At 58.0% G+C, this 18,725-nt stretch overlaps 1 protein-coding gene across 1 annotated transcript in view; it reads right to left on the minus strand.

Annotated features, from left to right (window-relative positions):
- Positions 1 to 305: 305 nt before the first annotated feature.
- The window catches only part of POLR1A (RNA polymerase I subunit A), a gene marked incomplete at both ends in the record, with an annotated part of 68,860 nt that continues 50,440 nt past the window's right edge, over positions 306 to 18,725 (minus strand). Inside the window, 14 exons of the mRNA XM_080711847.1 lie at positions 306 to 406; positions 554 to 718; positions 938 to 1,055; positions 1,912 to 2,112; positions 2,247 to 2,516; positions 2,849 to 2,956; positions 4,822 to 4,951; positions 10,083 to 10,240; positions 10,756 to 10,891; positions 12,254 to 12,421; positions 13,890 to 14,104; positions 14,625 to 14,846; positions 15,696 to 15,861; positions 17,186 to 17,268. Of these exons, the coding sequence (XP_080567973.1) occupies positions 306 to 406; positions 554 to 718; positions 938 to 1,055; positions 1,912 to 2,112; positions 2,247 to 2,516; positions 2,849 to 2,956; positions 4,822 to 4,951; positions 10,083 to 10,240; positions 10,756 to 10,891; positions 12,254 to 12,421; positions 13,890 to 14,104; positions 14,625 to 14,846; positions 15,696 to 15,861; positions 17,186 to 17,268 (2,241 nt within the window). The remainder of the gene's footprint in view (positions 407 to 553; positions 719 to 937; positions 1,056 to 1,911; positions 2,113 to 2,246; positions 2,517 to 2,848; positions 2,957 to 4,821; positions 4,952 to 10,082; positions 10,241 to 10,755; positions 10,892 to 12,253; positions 12,422 to 13,889; positions 14,105 to 14,624; positions 14,847 to 15,695; positions 15,862 to 17,185; positions 17,269 to 18,725) is intronic.

The following is an 18,725-nucleotide window of genomic DNA, read 5'->3' on the forward strand; positions in this document are numbered from 1 at the left end:
CGTCTTGCTTCCCTGCCCTGCAGCCAATGCTGCCGCCCTCGGTGTTCTGCCGAGCGGCCCTGGAGCTTTTGTCAGGGACTTGGCTGCTGAGGCCCCTGCAGCCCAAGCAAACCCTGGGCATCATGGAGGGCTCGGGGACGAGGAAGGCACGCTGCCACTTGCTGGGTGAAGCGGCGAGCCCAGAGCCAAGGTCCCTGCTGCACTGGTGCCCTGTAGTCTGACCTCCGGTCCTCTCACGTGGAGGGCTGGCCAGCCACGTCTGCACCCAGGTCCTCCTGGCCGGCGGGGAGGGCGCTGCGGGGCCGCTACCTCAGGGGCTGCTTGAGCTCGAACAGGCCTGTCCCGCCCTTGACCACCTTTCCCACCACGAGGCAGGCTGAAGGCGACCTCAGCTCGTCGTGGGATCCTGTGAGACACGAGAGCCTGGGTCAGGCTGTGGGGAGGACTGCATGAGGCACCTCAGAGGCGTGCCCCGATCTCCCCGGCCCAGGGTGCCTGCCACTCTCCCGCCTTCCCGCCCCAGGGCACTGTGGGACAGGTGGCCCAAGCTGACCCATCATGGTGGCCTGCTTCAGAAATTGGAAGCTGGTTTCAAACGTCATCTGCTGCAGAGGGGAGGAGTTCGACTGGATCCCGAAGCGGTTCAGTGGCTTGTAGACACCCTCAAAGCACATGTAATCGGCGACCAGCGAGAGGTGACGAGGATCGACTGCGATGCCTGTCGCGGGGCCGGCGAGGTCAAACACAGAGCAGGGCCAGGGGGCCAACCACCGAGTGTCACCCGACACGAGCCAGGCTGCTCCGGGGCGGCCCCCAGGATCTGCCACATCCTCAGCCCAGGACACGGTCAAGCACGCTGCTACCCCGGGGGATGGCCATGGCGGACACCGCGGCCTCCTCAGGCTGGCCCCCTGGCCTCGGGCACCAGCATCCTCACCGTACACAGCAAACACATCCTTGATCTCCTTCTCGATCACACGCAGCGCGGCCTCGATGCCGTACGTGCTGGCCATGGCGTGGATGTCGTTGGTGTAGAGGCGGCGCAGATCAAGCACCTGGGGTGGGAGGGACTCCGTGGTCCGGCCGCCTGCTCCCTCCCACGACTCTCCCTGCCGAGAGGTGGCCCACGCCGGGTGACAGGAAGCTGCTCCCACAGGCAGGCCAGGCCCCAGGGCTCACAAGACTCAGGACAAGCCTTAGGCCCATGAGAAAGCACGAGACCTGGCTGGCTGGGCGGATCCCGCAGGCGGCAAGTGGAGTCGGGCAGCCTGCCTGGTCCTTGCTGACACAGCCCCACGACTGAGCAGAGCCCAGGTCAGGCTGGGAGCCTGGAGGCTGCCCCTCGGGGGCCCAGGGCCCTCCTGTCCTATGGGGGATGCTAAAAGCACCGCAGGGGCAAGGGCCGATGTGCTGTGGGCAGGGCCAGGCCTGGCCTCCTTTGCCAGTTAAATGAGCAGCAGCCAGGCTGCCGATGCAGCAAGCCATTTCTTTTCTTTTTTTTTTGGTGGCACTGGGGGTGGAACCCTGGGGCTTTCTACCTTAGGGCTACACTCCCAGACCTATTTTCTATTTTATTTGGAAACAGGGTCTCACTAAGTTGCTGAGAGCCTCACTAAGTAGCTGATGCTGGCTTCGAACCTGTGCGATCCTCCTGTCTCAGCCTCCCAAGTGTGGGGATTACAAGCGTGTGCCACCATGCCTGGCAGCAAGTCATTTCTTATAGCCCACTATGGGAAAGTCTTTACTTCAAGAAGACTTTCAAGGAGAAAAGGACACTTGTACTCCCCGGGGTCTGGGTGAGCAGTGGTCATGGGTTCGCAGCGCTGGGCTCTACAGGCTCACGAGCCCCGCAGGTGGGCGAGGCCAGGAGTGGGCGGCCCGGGAAGTGCCCCGCAGAGCCCGCGAGCCTACCTCGGCATACTTGAACAGCTCCGGGAGGTTGATGCCCTCTGTGCTCAGCACCAGCTCCTTCTCGTTCTTACTGTTGGCCGTCTCGTTCAGGAGACAGCGGGTGATGCCCTTGGTCGTGTGGACGACGGCGCTGTGGGCCAAGGACACCAGCAGGGAGCTCATGTCGAAGCCGATCCTCATCAGCGGCAGCTTCACTGTCACCTGGGGGTGGAGGCCGGAGATGGCCCAGCTCGAGGGCGGCCGAGGCCTGCGGCGCCGGGGCTGGGTGTGCTCTGGGGCGGGGGTCTATAACTGTCTATGCAGGCGCTGAGCCCTGGCCGCCGTGCGCCGCTCACCTGGCACCAGAGGCTCTCCTCCGTGTCGTACTGGTAGTCCTCAATGAACGAGTGGGCCTCGCGCACGGCCTGGACCCGGCGCTCCACCGCCTCGGCCCCCTGGCCTCTAGGCTGGCGGGGAGGTCTCTGGGGCAAGTCCTCCTCGGGGCCGGAGCCCACCTCCTCATCAGGCTCCTGGGAGCCTTCCCCCTGGACGTTCCCTTCCTCCTGAGCGTCCTCCGCATCCTCCTCTCCCTCCTTCTCCTCCTCCTCCTCGCTCTCATAATCCACCTGCAAGGAAGCAAAGTCGTCACTCGGGGCCCACCGTGCCCCAGCTGCCAGGCACAGGCACCCTGCCGCCCTCATGGTCTCCCTGCTCCGGCGTCCAGGCTTGGAAACCCTCCCCGGCTGCCCTCAGAGGAGGTTCACACATTCCCCGGGTCTGGGGGAGAGGCAGTCTGACCTCTGGCCTGAGTCCTGCTCAATCCAGGGCCAGCCCGGCCCAAAGGCTAACGCGGAGCCGGCCCTACCGTTCCTGCCCACAAGCCCCGTGCCAGAGAGAGGCGGAAGGTGCGTGGCAGGCAGCTGCTGGGGCTCCCATGGGGCGTCCCGGAGCCCCTCACCTCCTCCTCCTGCTTCTCCTTGCGTTTGGCGTCAGAGGCGTCGGCGTCGCCCTCGTCAGCCTCCGCATCCACGATGTTCCCCTCCTCCTCCTCCTCCTCCTGCTCGCCCTGTGGTTGGGGGACAGGAAGGCGATTAGACATCAGTGCTAGGTGACCCAGCACTCACCTGGCCCTCCCTCCCGGCCGGCCACCACGACACCCACACGCACCTTCCCGCTCTGCTCAGTCTGGCCCCCGAGTCCAGGCCTCCTTCCCCTGCCTCTCATTTTTCTCTCTCTCTTTCTTATGGGGTACTGAGGCTTATACCCAAGCATGCTCTCCACTGAGCTACACCCCCAGCCCTTTTTATATTTTGAGATAGGGTCTCGCTAAATTGCCCAGGCTAGCCTCCAACCTGTGAGCCTCCTGCCTCAGCCTCCTGAGTTTGTGGAATTACAGACTGTGCCTGGCAGACTCCCTCCCTTCCCCTGTGGTACTCTGGATGGAGCCCAGGGGAGCTCTCCACTGAGCTAAACTCCCAGCCCTGTCTTACCTTTATTTTGACACAGGGCCTAAGCTGCTGAGGCTGGCAACCTGGGATTCATGTGCTTCAGACCGCCACGTAGAGGGCTATAAGCATGAACCACAGCCTGGCTAAGACTGACTGACTGTCTGTCTGTCTCTCTCTCATTTTGAAACAGGGTCTCACTAGGCTGATGAAGGCCGCACTACTTGCTGAGGCTGTCCTTGAACTTGTGATCCTGTCTCAGCCTCCCAAGTACTGGGATTACAAGTGTGAGCTACCACAACCAGCTTTAGACTTCCATTTTTTAATATTAAAAAAGAGTACTGGGGTTTCCAAGTTGTTAAAAAAAAGATGGTATAAAACATTATTCTAAATACTTTAATCCTGTAGGGAGAGCTGTGGTGGTGGAATATTGAGTATTTTAAAAACCAGTATTGCTGGGCGTGGTGGCACACATGTGTAATCCCAGCATTTGGGAGGCTGAGACTGGAGGATTGCGGTTCACGGACAGCCTCAGCTACTTAGTGAGGCCCTTTGCAACTCAGTAAGAACCCGTTTCAAAATAATAATAAAAAAAGGGCCGGGGGTGTAGCTTGGAGATCGAATGCCCCTGGGTTCCATCCCCAGACCCGCAAAAAACAAAATACCAAAAACCCCAAACAAAACAAAACAAAAAATACAAAAAAACCCCAAACCAAGAGCCAGGTGTGGTGGCGCACACTTGTAACCCCCACGCTTGGAAGGCCGAGACAGGAGGAATGCACAGGTTCGAAACCAGTGTTAGCTGGCTTAAGAGAGCCTGTTTCCAAATAAAAAAAGTATAAAATAGGTCTGGGAGTGTAGCCCGGAGGTAGAAGGCCCCTGGATTTCATCCCCAGCACCACCAAAAAAAAAAAAAAAAAAAAAAAAAAAAAAAAAAAAAAAAACCCAAACCATAAAAGCCAGTATTAATGCCTTTCTGGCAGACTTCAGAGGCAGTCCGCGCCCATGCGCGCTGTGTCAGTGACTCGAGCAGTCTCAGGGCAGGAGTGGCTAGTGTCTCCTCGGGACAGGCCTGTGGAGGTGGCTCAGGTGGGCCGGCGGGTGGCGTGCGCTCCGCCTGCCGGGGCCGCCCTTGGACTGCTCAGGTCTGACTGCTCCCGGCCTCTGCAGAGGTGACTCAGTGCCCGACTGCTGTCTCCAGTGGCTTTCCCTCCTCCCCTCTCACCACATTTCAATATAACACTCCGGTCTTGCCAGGTCTCCTGTGGCCTGCCATGTTAAAGGCAGAGCAACCGTAAAAGAACCTTCAGGGCTCAGTGTGGGTGTCACTTAACACCCGTCCTCAGACCGCGCCCCACAGAGGTCCCTGAGAGCAGAGATGGCTGTCCAGAGGCCCGGCCCCGCAGGCCTGGGAACCAGACGTGGCTGCTGAGCGGCAGAACACGCCAGCCAAGTGGGAAGGATGGCCACGGCCAGACGCACTCACCCGACTCCGGCCCGACTCCCCCACGTCGCCATCGAGGTCCCGCTGCGTGGCTCTTCGGGCGTTCACGCTCCTGAAGGCCGATGCTTTGCTGTTCTTCTTTCTGATGGCCTCCATCAGAAGTTTAAAGAATCTGAAGAAAGGAGAGCGCCTGCAGGAGCCCGTGCCAGTACACCCTCCGCCCTCTCCTGCAGGACAGGGACCAGACGCCCTCGTGTCTGTGCGGCCTCTCCATCAGGCCAGAAGAGCCTTCCGACTGCGGCACTTCAGGTCCCTTGCACGGCCACCCTCACAACCCCTGGGGCAAAGATGAAAAGTGGGATCCTAGACCCCAGGGGGCTTAGGGTCTTAAACTGAAAAAAGGCAGGTCAAGCCGGGCATGGTGGCCCACGCTTGTAATCCCTGCGCTTGGGAGGCTGAGGCAGGAGGATCGTGCAGGTTCGAAGCCAACCTTAGCTGGCTTAAGAGACCCTGTTTCCAAATAAAGTATAAAAAATATGACTGGGAGTGTAGCCCGGATGTAGAAAGCCCTGGGTTCCATCCCCAGTACCACCACCACCACCACCACCACCACCACCACCACCACCACCACCACAAAAAAAAAAAAAAAAAAAAAAAAGGCAGGCCAAATGTTACTGTTTTTCTCATTTAAGAACAAAAGAACGTTTACAATCCCAGTACTTGGGAGGCTGAGACAGGAGGATCACAGGTTCTCAGCCAGCCTCAGCTACTTAGTGAGGCTCTCTGCAACTTAGTAAGACCTTGTTTCCAAATAAAATATAAAAAATAGACCTGGGGGGATAGCCCAGAGGTAGAAGGCCCCTGGGTCCATCCCAGTACAACCAAAGAACAAAACATAAAACAAACAAGAGGTCATCTTCCTTCTCCCCTCTTTTTCTTTTGCGCTGGGATTGGACCCAGGGCACTCTACCTCTTGGCCACACTCCCAGCCCTTCTTTTATATTTTGAAAGTCTTGCTGAATTGCTGAGGCTGACTTCCAATCTGTGATCCTCCTATCTCAGCTCTTAGGCACTGGGATTACAGGTGTGCATCATTGCACCTGGGTCTACTTTTTTTTTTTGGTACGGGGGTGGAACCCAGGGGCTTTCTACCTCCAGGCTATACTCCCAGACCTATTTTATACTTTATTTGGAAACAGGGTCTCACTAAGTTGCTGGAGCCTCACTAAATAACCGAGGCTGGCTTCGAACCTGCGATCCTCCTGTCTCAGTCTCCCAAGCGCGGGGATTACAAGCGTGCCCACCACGCCCGGCTCTGGGTCCACTTTTTAAAAAGATCTCTTTCTCTTCCTCTCCCTCCCTCCCTCTTGCACTGGGGAGTGAACCCAAAGGCATTCTCTTCTGAGATGCACCCCTACCCTTTTCTTATTTTTTGTTTTGAAACAGGGTGTCACTAAGTTGACAAGAATCTTGCTGAATTGCTACAGCTGGGCTTGAACCTGCAGTTCTTCTGTCTCAGCCTCCTAAGTTCTGGGATTCCAGGTGTGTGCCACCACCAGCTTAAAGGGTTTGTTTGTTTGTTTGTTTGTTTTTTTGGTGGTACTGGGGGTGGAACCCAGAGGCTTTCTACTTCCGGGCTATACTCTCAGACCTATTTTATACTTTATCTGGAAACAGGGTCTCACTAAGTTGCTGAGAGCCTCACTGAGTAGCTGAGGCTGGCTTCGAACCTGTGCGATCCTCCTGTCTCAGCCTCCCGTCTAAGCCTCCCAAGCGCGGGGATTACAAGTGTGCATCACCAAGCCCGGCCAGCTTAAAGGCTTTTAAAGAGGTACAGTCTTGCTGAGGTTTCTGTCCTTGGTAGAAAAAAGGTTCCCAAAGCTTTTCCAGGTGCGGGGAACAGGACAGGAGGGGCAGACAGAGGAGGCAGACTTGACTTTAGAAAGACACACGCCAATGGGAGACAGGAGAATGCTGAGTGGACAGGCAGGGGAGATGAGTGAGCTGGCACCAGCGGGCCACTCAGCTACTCAGGCGCCCCGGTGGGTCTCAGTGCGGGCGACCCCGGTGCTCTGCGCTCCCCGCACACTGCCGGCCTTTCTTATGTGGCTGACTCTGACAGCGACTTCCCTGCCCCTCTACCTGCTGGAACCGTGCCGTCCTTCAAGGCTGAGTGACGCCCAGAGGGACACCTCCGGAACCTCCCTGACCACCAGCTGGCACTCCTTTCTACCTCGCCCGCCTCCGTTGGTGACCAGGACTAGCAAGAGCACAGGAGAAGGCGAGAGACAGAACAAACACCTGGCCAGTACGCGGTGGAAATGTTAGCCGTGGACCAGTGCTTTCCTGGTGATGCACACATTCTGCCCTTCGGTGCTTTTGCAGAGGGCACGGTGACTGCTCTCTGAAGCTTGTGTAGCAACTGAAAGGGGACAGGAGGGCGGGTGGCAGAGGAATCTTCACCATGCATAAATAATCACTTAGAAACACAGCTCTTGGCTATTTCTGAAGGTGCCTGGCAACAGCTCTGGACTCTAGATTCTTGTGACACAGCCGGGACCAGGGCCTGAAGCCCTGTGCTCCCAGCCCAGGCCTGAGCGGCCCGTTCTCTAAGTAACTCACACACGCCTTGGAGGGAGCGGGGAGCCAGCAGGGACAGCGGGGCCTCCCCTGCCTAACAGACTCCATCTAGACAAGAGCCCCTCTCTCCAACCTACATCACAAGAGCTCGAGACGGGAGGGAGACGGTGAGGAGTAAAGAGGGCGTGGTGGGCACGCTTGCAATCTCAGTATTCAGGAGGCTGAGACAGGAGGATCACGGTTCGCGGACAGCCTCAGCTACTTAGTGAGGCCCTTTGCAACTCAGTGAGACCTGTTTCAACATAAAGAGTACAAATTAGGGCTGGGGGTGTAGCTCGGAGGTAGAAGGGGAGGTGGCTCTTCCGGAAGCGCGCTCAGGCCCACTTCTATGCGGGCTCCCGAGGCCTGATGGCGGGACTGTGACGGCAGCCAGTTCGCAGCAGCCCCTTCGATCCCTGCAGAGCCCTTGGAGGTCAGCTGGAGCCACCTGGAGCCGAAGGCACTTCACTGTGGGGACGAGCCAGGGCGGCCACTGCCATGGAGGGCTTAAAGCGAGCTGCTATTTCTAATTCTGAGAGGCGATGTCAGTACACAGACCTCGTGCTGGCTACCCGCTTGGCAGGCGGGGCCTCAGGTGGAGGGTGCGGGGCAGATCCTGGTCTCCACCCCATCACTCAGGGGCACCGAGGACTGGAGGATGGCACAGGCAGGCGCAGGTGCTCCCTGAGGCCCAGGGAGCAAGATCCACCAGCCAGCGAGCCCTGGCCAGGTCATCCACCCCGACACCGCCCCAACACAGCCAGGCTCATCTTCAGGGGAGAAGCAGATGGGGGCCGAGGGCAGACCAGCCACTGCTCTGCCGCTCATGCCACACACATGGCCGCTGGGGAGACCTGGGAGCTAGTTAGGTCAGAGGTGGCCAGTGGCCTAGAGCCAAATCCTGTCAAAAGAAAGGATCGTTAGGCCTCTTTGGCCTTTAGAAAAAAGATGTGAAGTAGTTGATGGTATTTATAAATTAGGAGACTTTTTGTTTTGTTTTGGTACTAGAGATTAAACCCAGAGGAATTCTACCTCTGAGCTACAGTCCCAGCCCTATTATTTTATTTTTTTTTTGGTGGTACTAGGGGTGGAATCCAGAGGCTTTCTACCTCTGGGCTATACTCCCAGACCTATTTTTTCTATTTTATTTGGAAACAGGGTCTCACTAAGTTCCTGAGAGCCTCAGTAAGTAGCTGGGGCTGGCTTCGAACGTGTGCGATCCTCCTGTCTCAGCCTCCCAAGTGGGGGAATTACAAGCGTGCGCTACCATGCCTGGCTATTCTTTATTTGTTTTTGAAACAGGGTCTCACTGAGTTGCAAAGGGCCTAAGTAACTGAGGTTGGCTGTGAACTGCATTCTTCGTCTCAGCTTCCCAAATGCTGGGATTACAAGCATGCTCCACCATGCCTGGCTTAGAAATTTTTTTTTTCGGTACTAGGAATTAAACCCTGTGGCATTCTACCCCTGAGCTACACCCCCAGCCCTATTTTATTCTTTATTTTGAAACAGGGTCTCACGGAGTTGCAGAGGGCCTCACTAAGTAGCTGAGGCTGCCCACAAAATGATCCTCCTGCCTCAGCCTCCCAAGAGCTGGGATTCCAAGTGTGCGCCACCACACCTGGCTGAGATTTTCTTTTATAAAAGCAAAAACATGCACCTAGATCCTAAGATGGGCTTTCCTTAGCTCAGAGGATCTGGCTGCCCTCCTCCCTGACTGCGCGCTGACAGCGCTCCCTTGAGATGGCTGCGCTGCAGTCTGGGGGACCCTGCAGGACAGCCTGGTCGGCTGGCAGGCTGATGTGCTTTGCTGGCTCTCTCTGCTGGCCCCAGTCCCAGAGAGCCATCCTTTCAGTCCTGCGCACTGAGCACTCAGCATTAAGTGAGTGGCCAAAGCTTTTCTTTCTTTCCTTCCTTATTTTTAACTAACTATTACTGGGAACTGAACACATGCCCCGTGCTTGGCAAGCGCCCCACAACAGAGCTAATCCCAACCCTAGCCTGTGCTTTGCCCTGGTGCTGGGGACCAAGCCCACGGGCACTCTACCTCCGAGCTGCACCCCCAGACTGACTTTTTTATTTGGAAATAGGGTCTTACCAAGTGGCAGAGGGCCTCACTAAGTAGCTGAGGCTGGCCACAAACTTGTGATCCTCCCATCTCAGCCTCCCAAGTACTGGGATTGCAGATGCGTGCCACATCCCCGGCTAGCCTATGCTTTTCAAATGCCCAGCAGTAACTTGAACTTGAGAGGAGGAGGAAGTCCATTCTCCTACTAGACAAGGACCAGAATGTCTCCGTGGGACGCCTGGGGCATGGCATCGGCACGATGCTTGTCACTAACAGGTTACGGGCAAGTCAGGAGCCACATGGCGCCTCCTGGACTCCTGCCCCCGAGGCCACAGGGACACCACTGCCAGGGCTCCCCTTCTCCCCATGCAGATCCTCCCCACCTAACGCGGTGCATGCCAGATGCATGCCAGTTGGCGACAATCCTGACCCACCAGCCCCGAGACAAAGCGGGAGTTCAGGGTGCGATGCGCAGCCGCCAGTCATACCCACAGCCAGCGCGGGCGGGGTTTCCAGATCAGGCTGTAGGCCTACTGTTTCCCTAGATGCACCCAATCTCTGGGAGCCCTGTGGCCAGGAGCGCCCTGTGGGTCAAGGTCAAGCATGGCCGGGTCCTGACCTCGTTTCCATGAAGTGCAGAATGTCCTCTGGCCGCAGGCACTTCTCCTGCTGGTAATACGCGTGTGGCAGGAACTGAAAGCGTAGCTGGTACAGCCGGAACTTATTCTGTTTTTCTCCCATGCAGAAGGATTCCTGGACGTCAACTTTCTGCAGCACCTAGAATCAGACAGACAGGGCGCGCCCGACGCCTTCAGGCCCCAGGACAAGTGCGCCGTCACGGTGTACTCAAGTGGGTATGGGAAAGTCAAGGGCTTTGGGAGACAGAGACTGGGCCACGAGCCCAAATTCCAAAGAAATCCTGTGCCTTGCAGCATGAATTCTTGGTGGTGGTGGGGAGCGGGCGCAGCCTGGAAGCCACCTCCAGACAATGGCCTGAGTCAGCAAGGAGGGCTCCTGTGGAGTGGTAAGGATCCAGAAGCATTCTGACTTTACTTTTTAGGCACACAAGGCTAATAAGAACTAACGATTATCTTAAAAGCTTCCTGACCCATCCTGCCCAGCACCTGGCAGGATGTGTGGCCCCCAGTCACACCCACAGCCAGTTGGGGGGCGAGGTTTCTAGAGGTGGCAGGAACCGCAGCACACGCCATCCTGGTGCACTGCTCTCCTGGGGGACTGGAGCCCAGCGTGCGGGCGGCCGCACTGTGTGTGCAGGGCTGGGGGGGGCTCACCTCTCCCAGGCACACCCTGCTGAGCCGCTTCTTCAGGCTCTTTACTCTCTTCAGGGCTTTTCTGGTGTTGAACACGGGCACGCTCATCATGGGCGTCTTGATGTTGGCGCTGGCCACCATTAGGATCTCCCTCAACCTGTCACAAAACGGGCATGCCTGGTCACGGCGGGTAACCAGAGCCCTCCCGTGCATGAAGCCTCTTCACCAATGCGAGTACGCTGGGATGGAAGAGGCCAGGCCTCACATGTCAGACTTGGCCGCGGAGCCCTGGCCTCCTCCAGGATGGGCTGTGTCTGAATCTGGCTCCGATCGCCTGCACTGTGCACACAGCAGGTGTTTACTGAACAAATAGGTGCAGGGAAGGCAGCTAGCACTGTGCGCTCAGCCAGGCCTCCCGTGTTCTGCAGGAGGATACCCCCAGAGTTCACCTGCCGGAAGTGGCAGGACCACAGTCTGATGCAGCGGATCTGACACCCACCCTCCTCTGCCCAATGGTCACCACGTTGTAGCGTGGACACACGCGCCCAAGAGGCCAGGCTTGGAGCTCCTGGGGCCACAAAACCAAGTGGTCCGCGTGGGGCTGGGTTGGGCTGGTTAACAATGTCCCCATGTACGGTCTCATGAGCATCCCGGTAACTCTGATGTAGGAGTTGACAGAGATTAAATGGAGATCTCGAAAGGTCTAGACATCCATCTGGCTACAGAAACCAGCCGGGCTCCCCAGTTTCAACCCTGATCTCCACTGATTGGACCCAGCCCCTCTCACTCATTTGCTCACGCCCCCTCCCTCCCTCCCTCTTTTTTTTGGGGGATTGGGGATGGAACTCTTCTACCTCCGGGCTACACTCTCAGATCTATTTTATACTTTTTATTTGGAAACAGGGTCTCTTACGCCAGCGGAGGGTGGCTTCGAACCTGCGTGATCCTCCTGTCTCTGCCTCCCAAGCGCGGGGATTACAAGCGTGTGCCACCATGCCTGCATCCCCTCTTTTTTTTTATTGTGGGTCTGGAGATGGAACCCAGGGGTATTTGACCTCCGAGCTACACCCCCTGCCCTGTTTTTTATTCTTTCCTTTTTTTTTTGGTGGTACTGGGGGTGGAACCCAGGGGCTTTCTACCTCCGGGGTATACTCCCAGACCTATTTTTATTTTTTAAATATTTTATTTGGAAACAGGGTCTCACTAAGTTGCTGAGAGCCTCACTAAGTAGCTGAGGCTGGCTTCAAACCTGTGTGATCCTCCTGTCTTAGCCTCCCAAGCACAGGGATTACAAGTGTGCACCACCACGCCCAGCTTATTCTTTATTTTCAAACAGAGTCTCACTGAGTTGCAGAGGGCCTCACTAAGTAGCTGAGGCTGTCCATGAACCGCGATCCTCCTGTCTCAACCTCCTGAATGCTGGGATTACAAGCGTGTGCCACCATGCCTGGCTACACGCCCCCTCTTTAAATGGCTTCCTCCCCCAGAGAGGGCCAGGACCCCGCCCCGGCATCCACACCTCGGAATACCCAGGGTGACGTTCATCTCGCCTCTGCCCGCGAAGTGGAAGGTGTTCAGGGTCATCTGCGTGGAGGGCTCCCCGATGCTCTGGGCGGCCAGCAGGCCCACGGCCTCGCCCGGCTCGCAGAGCGAGCGCTGCCACTTCAGCTGCAGCAGGGTCCTGAGCCTGGGAGGAGTGGAGGGGTTAGGAGCAGCCCGACTCAAGCCTTTCTGGGCTTCTCTTCCTAGGCAAAAGGTTCCTTTCACCTTGGATTCCTGCCAGTGACCTTGTCATGTCCCATAACTATCACAGCAGTTCCCAGGGGGTGGCGCAGCCCTGGACAGTCCCGCTCGGCCAGCTCACGACTGTCCCGAGAACGCCACGCGCCTACTCTGGGCTGCTCCAGAGGTGGCGAGCCTTTCTGGGCTACTGCTCACACTTCCTGGCTCACCCCTCTCCCCACTAGTCAGGCCAGTTTGGAGAGAGGTCCATCCTCCCACTGCACAGACGGGAAGGAGGTTCGGGCTCCACATCAGAAGCGGCCACACTGCCGGTGTTCACCACCCTCTGTGGCCGCTGGGCCTCGAGGGACGGCCGTGGGAAGGCCGCACAACCTGGCGCAGGAGCGAGGACAGGCCCCACAGGGCCGGCATGGGTGGGCGGCCACGGGGGGAAGCAGAGCCACACTGGAGGAAGCCAGAGCGGGATTTCTGGGCAAGCTCCTCTAGATCCTTTTTTTTTTTTTTGGTGGTACTGGGGACGGAACCCTTCTACTTCCGGGCTACACTCCCAGACCTATTTTATATTTTATTTGGAAACAGGGTCTCTTAAGCCAGCGCTGCTTGCTTTGAACCTGCGCGATCCTCCTGTCTCCGCCTCCCAAGCGCGGGGATTATAAGCATGCGCCACCACGCCTAGCTCTTCTAGATCCTTCTGAGAGTGAATGCAGCGTCCTGAGCTAGAGGGCTGCAGGTGGGGCCTCTACTAGCTGGCAGCCTGGCTGGAGAAGCACGTTAGAGGGCAAAAGGAGAGAAGCTTGGCCTCCCGTCCTCGCCTGCTGCCACCACTAGCCTTAGTTCAGCCTGGAGCATGTGGCCTCTCCGTGCACCTTGCCAGTGTTGGCAGGGCAGGCTAAGTGGCCACAGGACGGCCTCAGCTCTCTGCAGGCTTAACGGGCTGCTGCGAGGGGCCCAGGACGCTGCTGCTGGCCCTCCAGGGGCCCTTCCACCGTGAGACCCCATGCTGGCCCATGGCCTTCCTTTCCCTCTCTGAGGAAACTGTCCCAGCTGGGGCCTCCACATGGCCTTCCTCCCCCTGCCTGGAGGCTCAGGCCGGAAGGTTGATTGGAGTTACTAGACCTGAGCCACCGTAAGCAGCTGTGACATGGAGACTAGGGCACCGAGTGGCCCACTCTGGCCAGAGTGGGCAGCAGCTGAACAGTGACCAGACGCCTGCCCTCCCGCTCAGCCGCCAGCACAGCAAGCCCGGGAGCTAGCAAGCCCCGCTTCCCTAGAGCATCTTCCAGGTCTTGGCGGATGAGGAGGACGTGCCTCCGCCTCCCTGCTCAGGGCCGCCCTTGAGCCCGCAGGCTCCTCAGGGCCCCAGCCTCCCTCTCCTCCCTCCCTCGGCCCCAGGCAACCCGCAGCGGCACCACCTGTCGAGAGACAGGCCCGACTTCTCGTAGCTCCTCTCTGCTAGAGCGGCCCACTCTTGACTGTAGTCGTCAACCTTTCTTTCAAATGTTTCGGACACAGATGCAAAGTAGATGTCCGGGCGCCAGACGGACAGACTGGGGTCAGGACAGGGGGCCGCCCTCTTCTGGTACTTCTGCCGGCTCTGCTCATCTAGCTCAGACCACATCTGCAGCATCTGAAGGGAGGGACGGGTCTCAGCCAGGTGGGCGGGCACGAGGCGTGGGAAGGGCGCTCCAGACGGATGGGGCAGCTGGGCAGACACCTGTGGGCGTGGGTAAAGCCACCTCCCTCCCTACAATGGGGGGACGCCAAGTGACGGGCGCCCGCTCAGCAGGCAGGGCGGTCGTGGCATTTACAGCCCAGCTGGATTCCTGAACCAGACAGGGAATGTGGCAACTTCGCGAGGATGACGGGCAAAGCTGGGCCTGTCTGTCCTAGGACAACCAGGGCACAGCCAGGGCACCGAGGCTCCTTCACACGCCCCGCGTCCCCATGCTGGATTCCCGGTGAGAGGGGCCACGGGCAGGGGAAGGCAGGAGCCTCCGGGGGCCTCTCTTCACCCCATGGAGCCGCCCTTTCCAGGCCCCCTGGAGTGCCATGGCGCCCACTCACTTCTGGAGGCACCCTCGTCAGGGACAACCCACTCCTTGGGCGAGCGAGGCCAGGGCGCCTGGGCCAGCCTCACGTGGCGTCACCTGCTGCGCCTCAGGGCTGCGGCCATTCTGGTTGTCGCCGCTGAGGCTGAGCGCTTTCACCGCGGCCTGGACCTTCTGGGAGAAACTTAGGAAGGCGCCTCTTCTCGGCAGGGCGTCGGAATGCTTGCTGTGCCATTTTTTGATGGCTCTGAAGTGGCGCAGAGCTTTCTTGGGATCTGCTCTGGATAAAACTTCATGGAGATGCTTGGATTTCATTATCACCTGGACAAACGAAGCACAAACGAGATGACGTGACAGAAGGGCTGCTTCGCACTCCAGGGGCCCCGGGGCCCATGAGGGGCGCTCATAACTGCTGTCAGGGGACTGAGCACCCACTGCTCATCAGGGCCCCCACTCCATAGGCTTGGGAGGTGGTGGTCTTAGGAGCCAAGAGGTTTCTGGGGAAGGGAAATGGCACACTCAGAGGCCCCCCAGAAACAGGACGAAAGAAGGAAAGAGGATGGAAAAGCGCTGGGACAGGGCAGGAGGGGAAGGGCCCAGGTCAGTTTATCAATCTGCAAAAGGGCAGTCTGCTTAGTCAACAGCGATGGTCATTACTGGGTCATAAGGATGTATGAGTCACATGTATGTGTGCCAGGCAGGCCTGGGTTCCAACACTGGCTCTGCCTCCCACTGCCTGGTCACAGCTTAAAATGGGCAGAGCTGGGCATGGTGGCGCATGCCTGTAAGCCCAGTACTTGAGAGGCCAAGAAAAGAGGACAGCAGGATTGAGGACAGCCTCAGCAAGTAGTAAGACTCAACCTAGTAAGACCATTGCAAAATAAAATAAAATAGGGCTGGGCGTAGCTCAGCGGTAGAATGCTTCTGGGTTCAATTCCTAGTACCAAAAACAAACAAATGAACAACAAACAACGAAGCCTGGCAGACTGCTGCTCACTCCCCAGGGCTGTGTGAGGACAAGCTCAGACAGTATTCGCTGTGCACTTGAGTCTGGGCCCAGCACCCGGTAAGTGCCCCAAACAGCAGCTGTTACTCCAGGGGCGTGTGTCCTGCCACTGAAGCGCACAGCGGGCTCTGAAAGGCCCGCTGTGGGCCCGCCTCTGGGACTACCTCGTAGTTGCTGGCCAGGAAAGGGAACTGCTTGGGCTGCAGGAACTGTGTCTTGGGGATGTCCAGGCCGTCCTCGCCGTACAGGAACTGCACCACGCTGCCATCGCTGTCACGAACTGTCAGGTCGTACTGGACCACCAGCCCCTCCAGGTGCTTGATGATGCACCTGTGAAGGACCCCGCTCAGCACCTTCAGGTGCACCCGGAGGGGCCGCCTCTGGTGGGGCTAGTGGCGGTGCAGAGCAAAGGAAGGGGCCCTGCTCCTGCCATGTGGGGCTCCAGCGGCGTGGCCGAGAAGCGCTGCTGCAACTGCTCCCATGCAGCCCGGCTGCGTGCTGAGGCCTGGGCCAGGCCAGGCCCAGAAGGCTGGGGTTCTCAGTGCTGGCCCAGGGATGCCCAGGGCACGGAGGGCACGAGCTAAGCGCTGACGTGACGCATCGTCTCGTGTCTTCCCTCCATCTCTCCAGTGCTGGCTGCCTCCCTCACGGCCATGTCTCTAGGGCTGGCCATTTCTAAGGGCCACTGCAGTCTCTGTCTGCCCAGATCCCCCAAACCAGTACCCTGCGTCCTGCCAACCACGCCACCCGGTGACTCTGGCCTGAAAACGACACACGTGCCTGTTGCCCTGTGCCTTGCCGCACCTTCGTTTCTCCCTGCTCACTGCAACCCGGGAGGCAGCCTCCCACCTCCAGCCTGGCCCTCTACCCTAGGACCGCGAAGCCCTGCACCCTGCTGGCAGGCGGCTCCCACAGACGCCTGGGCCCTTACCTCAGAGGGTGGGGTGCTGCTTCTCTGTCCCAGCCAGGACCCCGACACCACCCCCTGCCCGGCCTCTAGGATGCACCCCCCACTCCCCATCCCCGTCTGGCCTCTAGGACGCACCCGACACCCCAGGCTCATTTGGCCATGTTTTCCAGTTTTCCCCACGCTACACGTGTATTTCTGAATGATTAGGGGAGAGAGAGGTGCAACCCTGGGCCAGAGGAGCCCCAGGAAGGTGGGCACCGGGCCTCGCCAGCTCTGCAGATAGATCCTGGCCAACGGGCCCCAGGCGTGTCTCAACCCCAGAGACGGGAACACTGTAAGGGGAACCTGGACGTCTGCGCTCAGAAACAAAGGACAAAGCAGAATGAACAGGCAGGGTGCTGGGGAGGAGGAGGGAGTCCTCCCTGCCAGCAGCGAGCATGGTTCCCAGGGCCTCACTCTGAGGAGCAGCCTGACAAGCAGGGGTTAGTCTTTCCCTCTCCACTGCAGTCATGTGTGGCAGCGCAGTTTTCTGCGAGACCGGGGAGATTCAAGGTATGACGCCCCCGGGAGGGGCATGGACGCAGGCTCCTGACGTCAGGCCTGGTCAGGTTGAAGCTCCGATTCCCAGCTACTCAACTAGGCTGGAGGACTGCTGCTCCCTTTACTACCAGAGCTGAGAAAACAAGCAGGCCCACTGGAGGGAGCAGCAACGCCAAGCCTTGGGTACACGCGCAGGCGCTTTACCTCTGGAGGTAGCCGGAGCGGCTGGTTTTCACAGCGGTGTCCACCAGGCCCTCTCGCCCGGCCATGCAGTGAAAGAAGAACTCCTGTGGAGAGAGGAGCCGGCCCCGAAGGCGCCTGACACAGCGGCCACTGCAGGCCACTCGGGCTGCCCCGTGGCCTTTCAGACCACCCAGCCTCCTTCCTTCCCCAGCCCTCTGGGTCCCTGGCTTCTGATGGCTCCAAGGGCCCTCATGACTCCTACTGTCCCTGTGGCCGTCATTCCCCGCCAGAGGGCAGAGTGGGTCAGAAGCAACAGCGCTGTCTGGAGGCCAGGTGCCCTGGCTGCACCCATGCACACAACCCTTAGGTCTAAACCCAACACCCCATTTTCCAAAGAGAAACAGCACTGGTGCCTCACCAAAGTCTGGTTCAGTCCCATGTCTACACACTGCTTCCAATGGCATAAAGAGAGCTGTGAAATGCTCTCCAGACCCTGACTGCAACCCACAGTAAGAATACATTTGCAAGCTGGGCGTGGTGGCACATGCTTGTAATCCCAGCATTTGGGAGGCTGAGACAGGAGGATCGTAGTTTGCGGACAGCCTCAGATATGGAGGCCCTTTGCAACTCAGCCAGACCCTATTTCAAAATAAAGAATAATAAATAGATGCTGGGTGTAGTAGCACACGCTTGGAAACCCTGTGCTTGGGAGGTGGAGACAGGAGGATCGAGCAGGTTCGAAGCCAGCCTCAGCTGTCTTAAGAGACCCTGTTTCTAAATAAAAAGCATAAAATAGGTCTGGGAGTGTATGTAGCCTGGAGGTAGAAGGGCTTCCAGGAACCCCAGTACCCCCCCCCCCAAAAAAAAAGAGCTGAGGGTGTAGCTCAGAGGTAGGATGCTATCCCCAGTAAACACACACACACACACACACACACACACACACACACACACACACACACACGGGCTGGGGTAGCTTCAAGGTAGAATGTCCCTAGAACCCCCCCCCCATGAAGACCCCACAAAAACCCTCAAACTAAAACTTCGTGGCACTACCTACTGGGTGTGGGAGAAACCCGGATGCCTTCTTTTATCACTCTTTCCTGCTGCATTCCATAAAGGGATGCTGGCCACAGTCCACTGTGATTTCCTGACCGCTAAGGGGTTACAGTAGGGTCTGAACAACCCTGATCTTCCCCGGACTCACCAGGGACCTGGCACGACCTTGGAACAGGAGTTCCAAGCCTCAGTAGCTTGGGAAGAGCCGGCCTTTCAGAGACACACTAACCCCAGGAATAAAGGGCACTGACCGCTCAAAGCCAATTCTATTTTTCTTTTTTTTGCAGTACTAGGGATGGAACCCAGGGTATTCTACCTCTGAGCTACACCCCCAGCCCTATTTTTTATTCTTAATTTTCAAACAGGGTCTCACTAAGTTGCAGAGGCCTCACTAATAGCTGAGGCTGGCTGCAAACCTGTGATCCTCTTGTCTCAGCCTCCCAAGTACTGGGATTGCAAGCATGCGCCACCATGCCCGGCTTCAAAGCCATTTCTTTCTTTTTCT

Source organism: Muscardinus avellanarius (assembly GCF_963383645.1).
Source record: "Muscardinus avellanarius genome assembly, chromosome: 15".
NCBI classification, from domain to species: Eukaryota; Metazoa; Chordata; class Mammalia; order Rodentia; family Gliridae; genus Muscardinus; species Muscardinus avellanarius.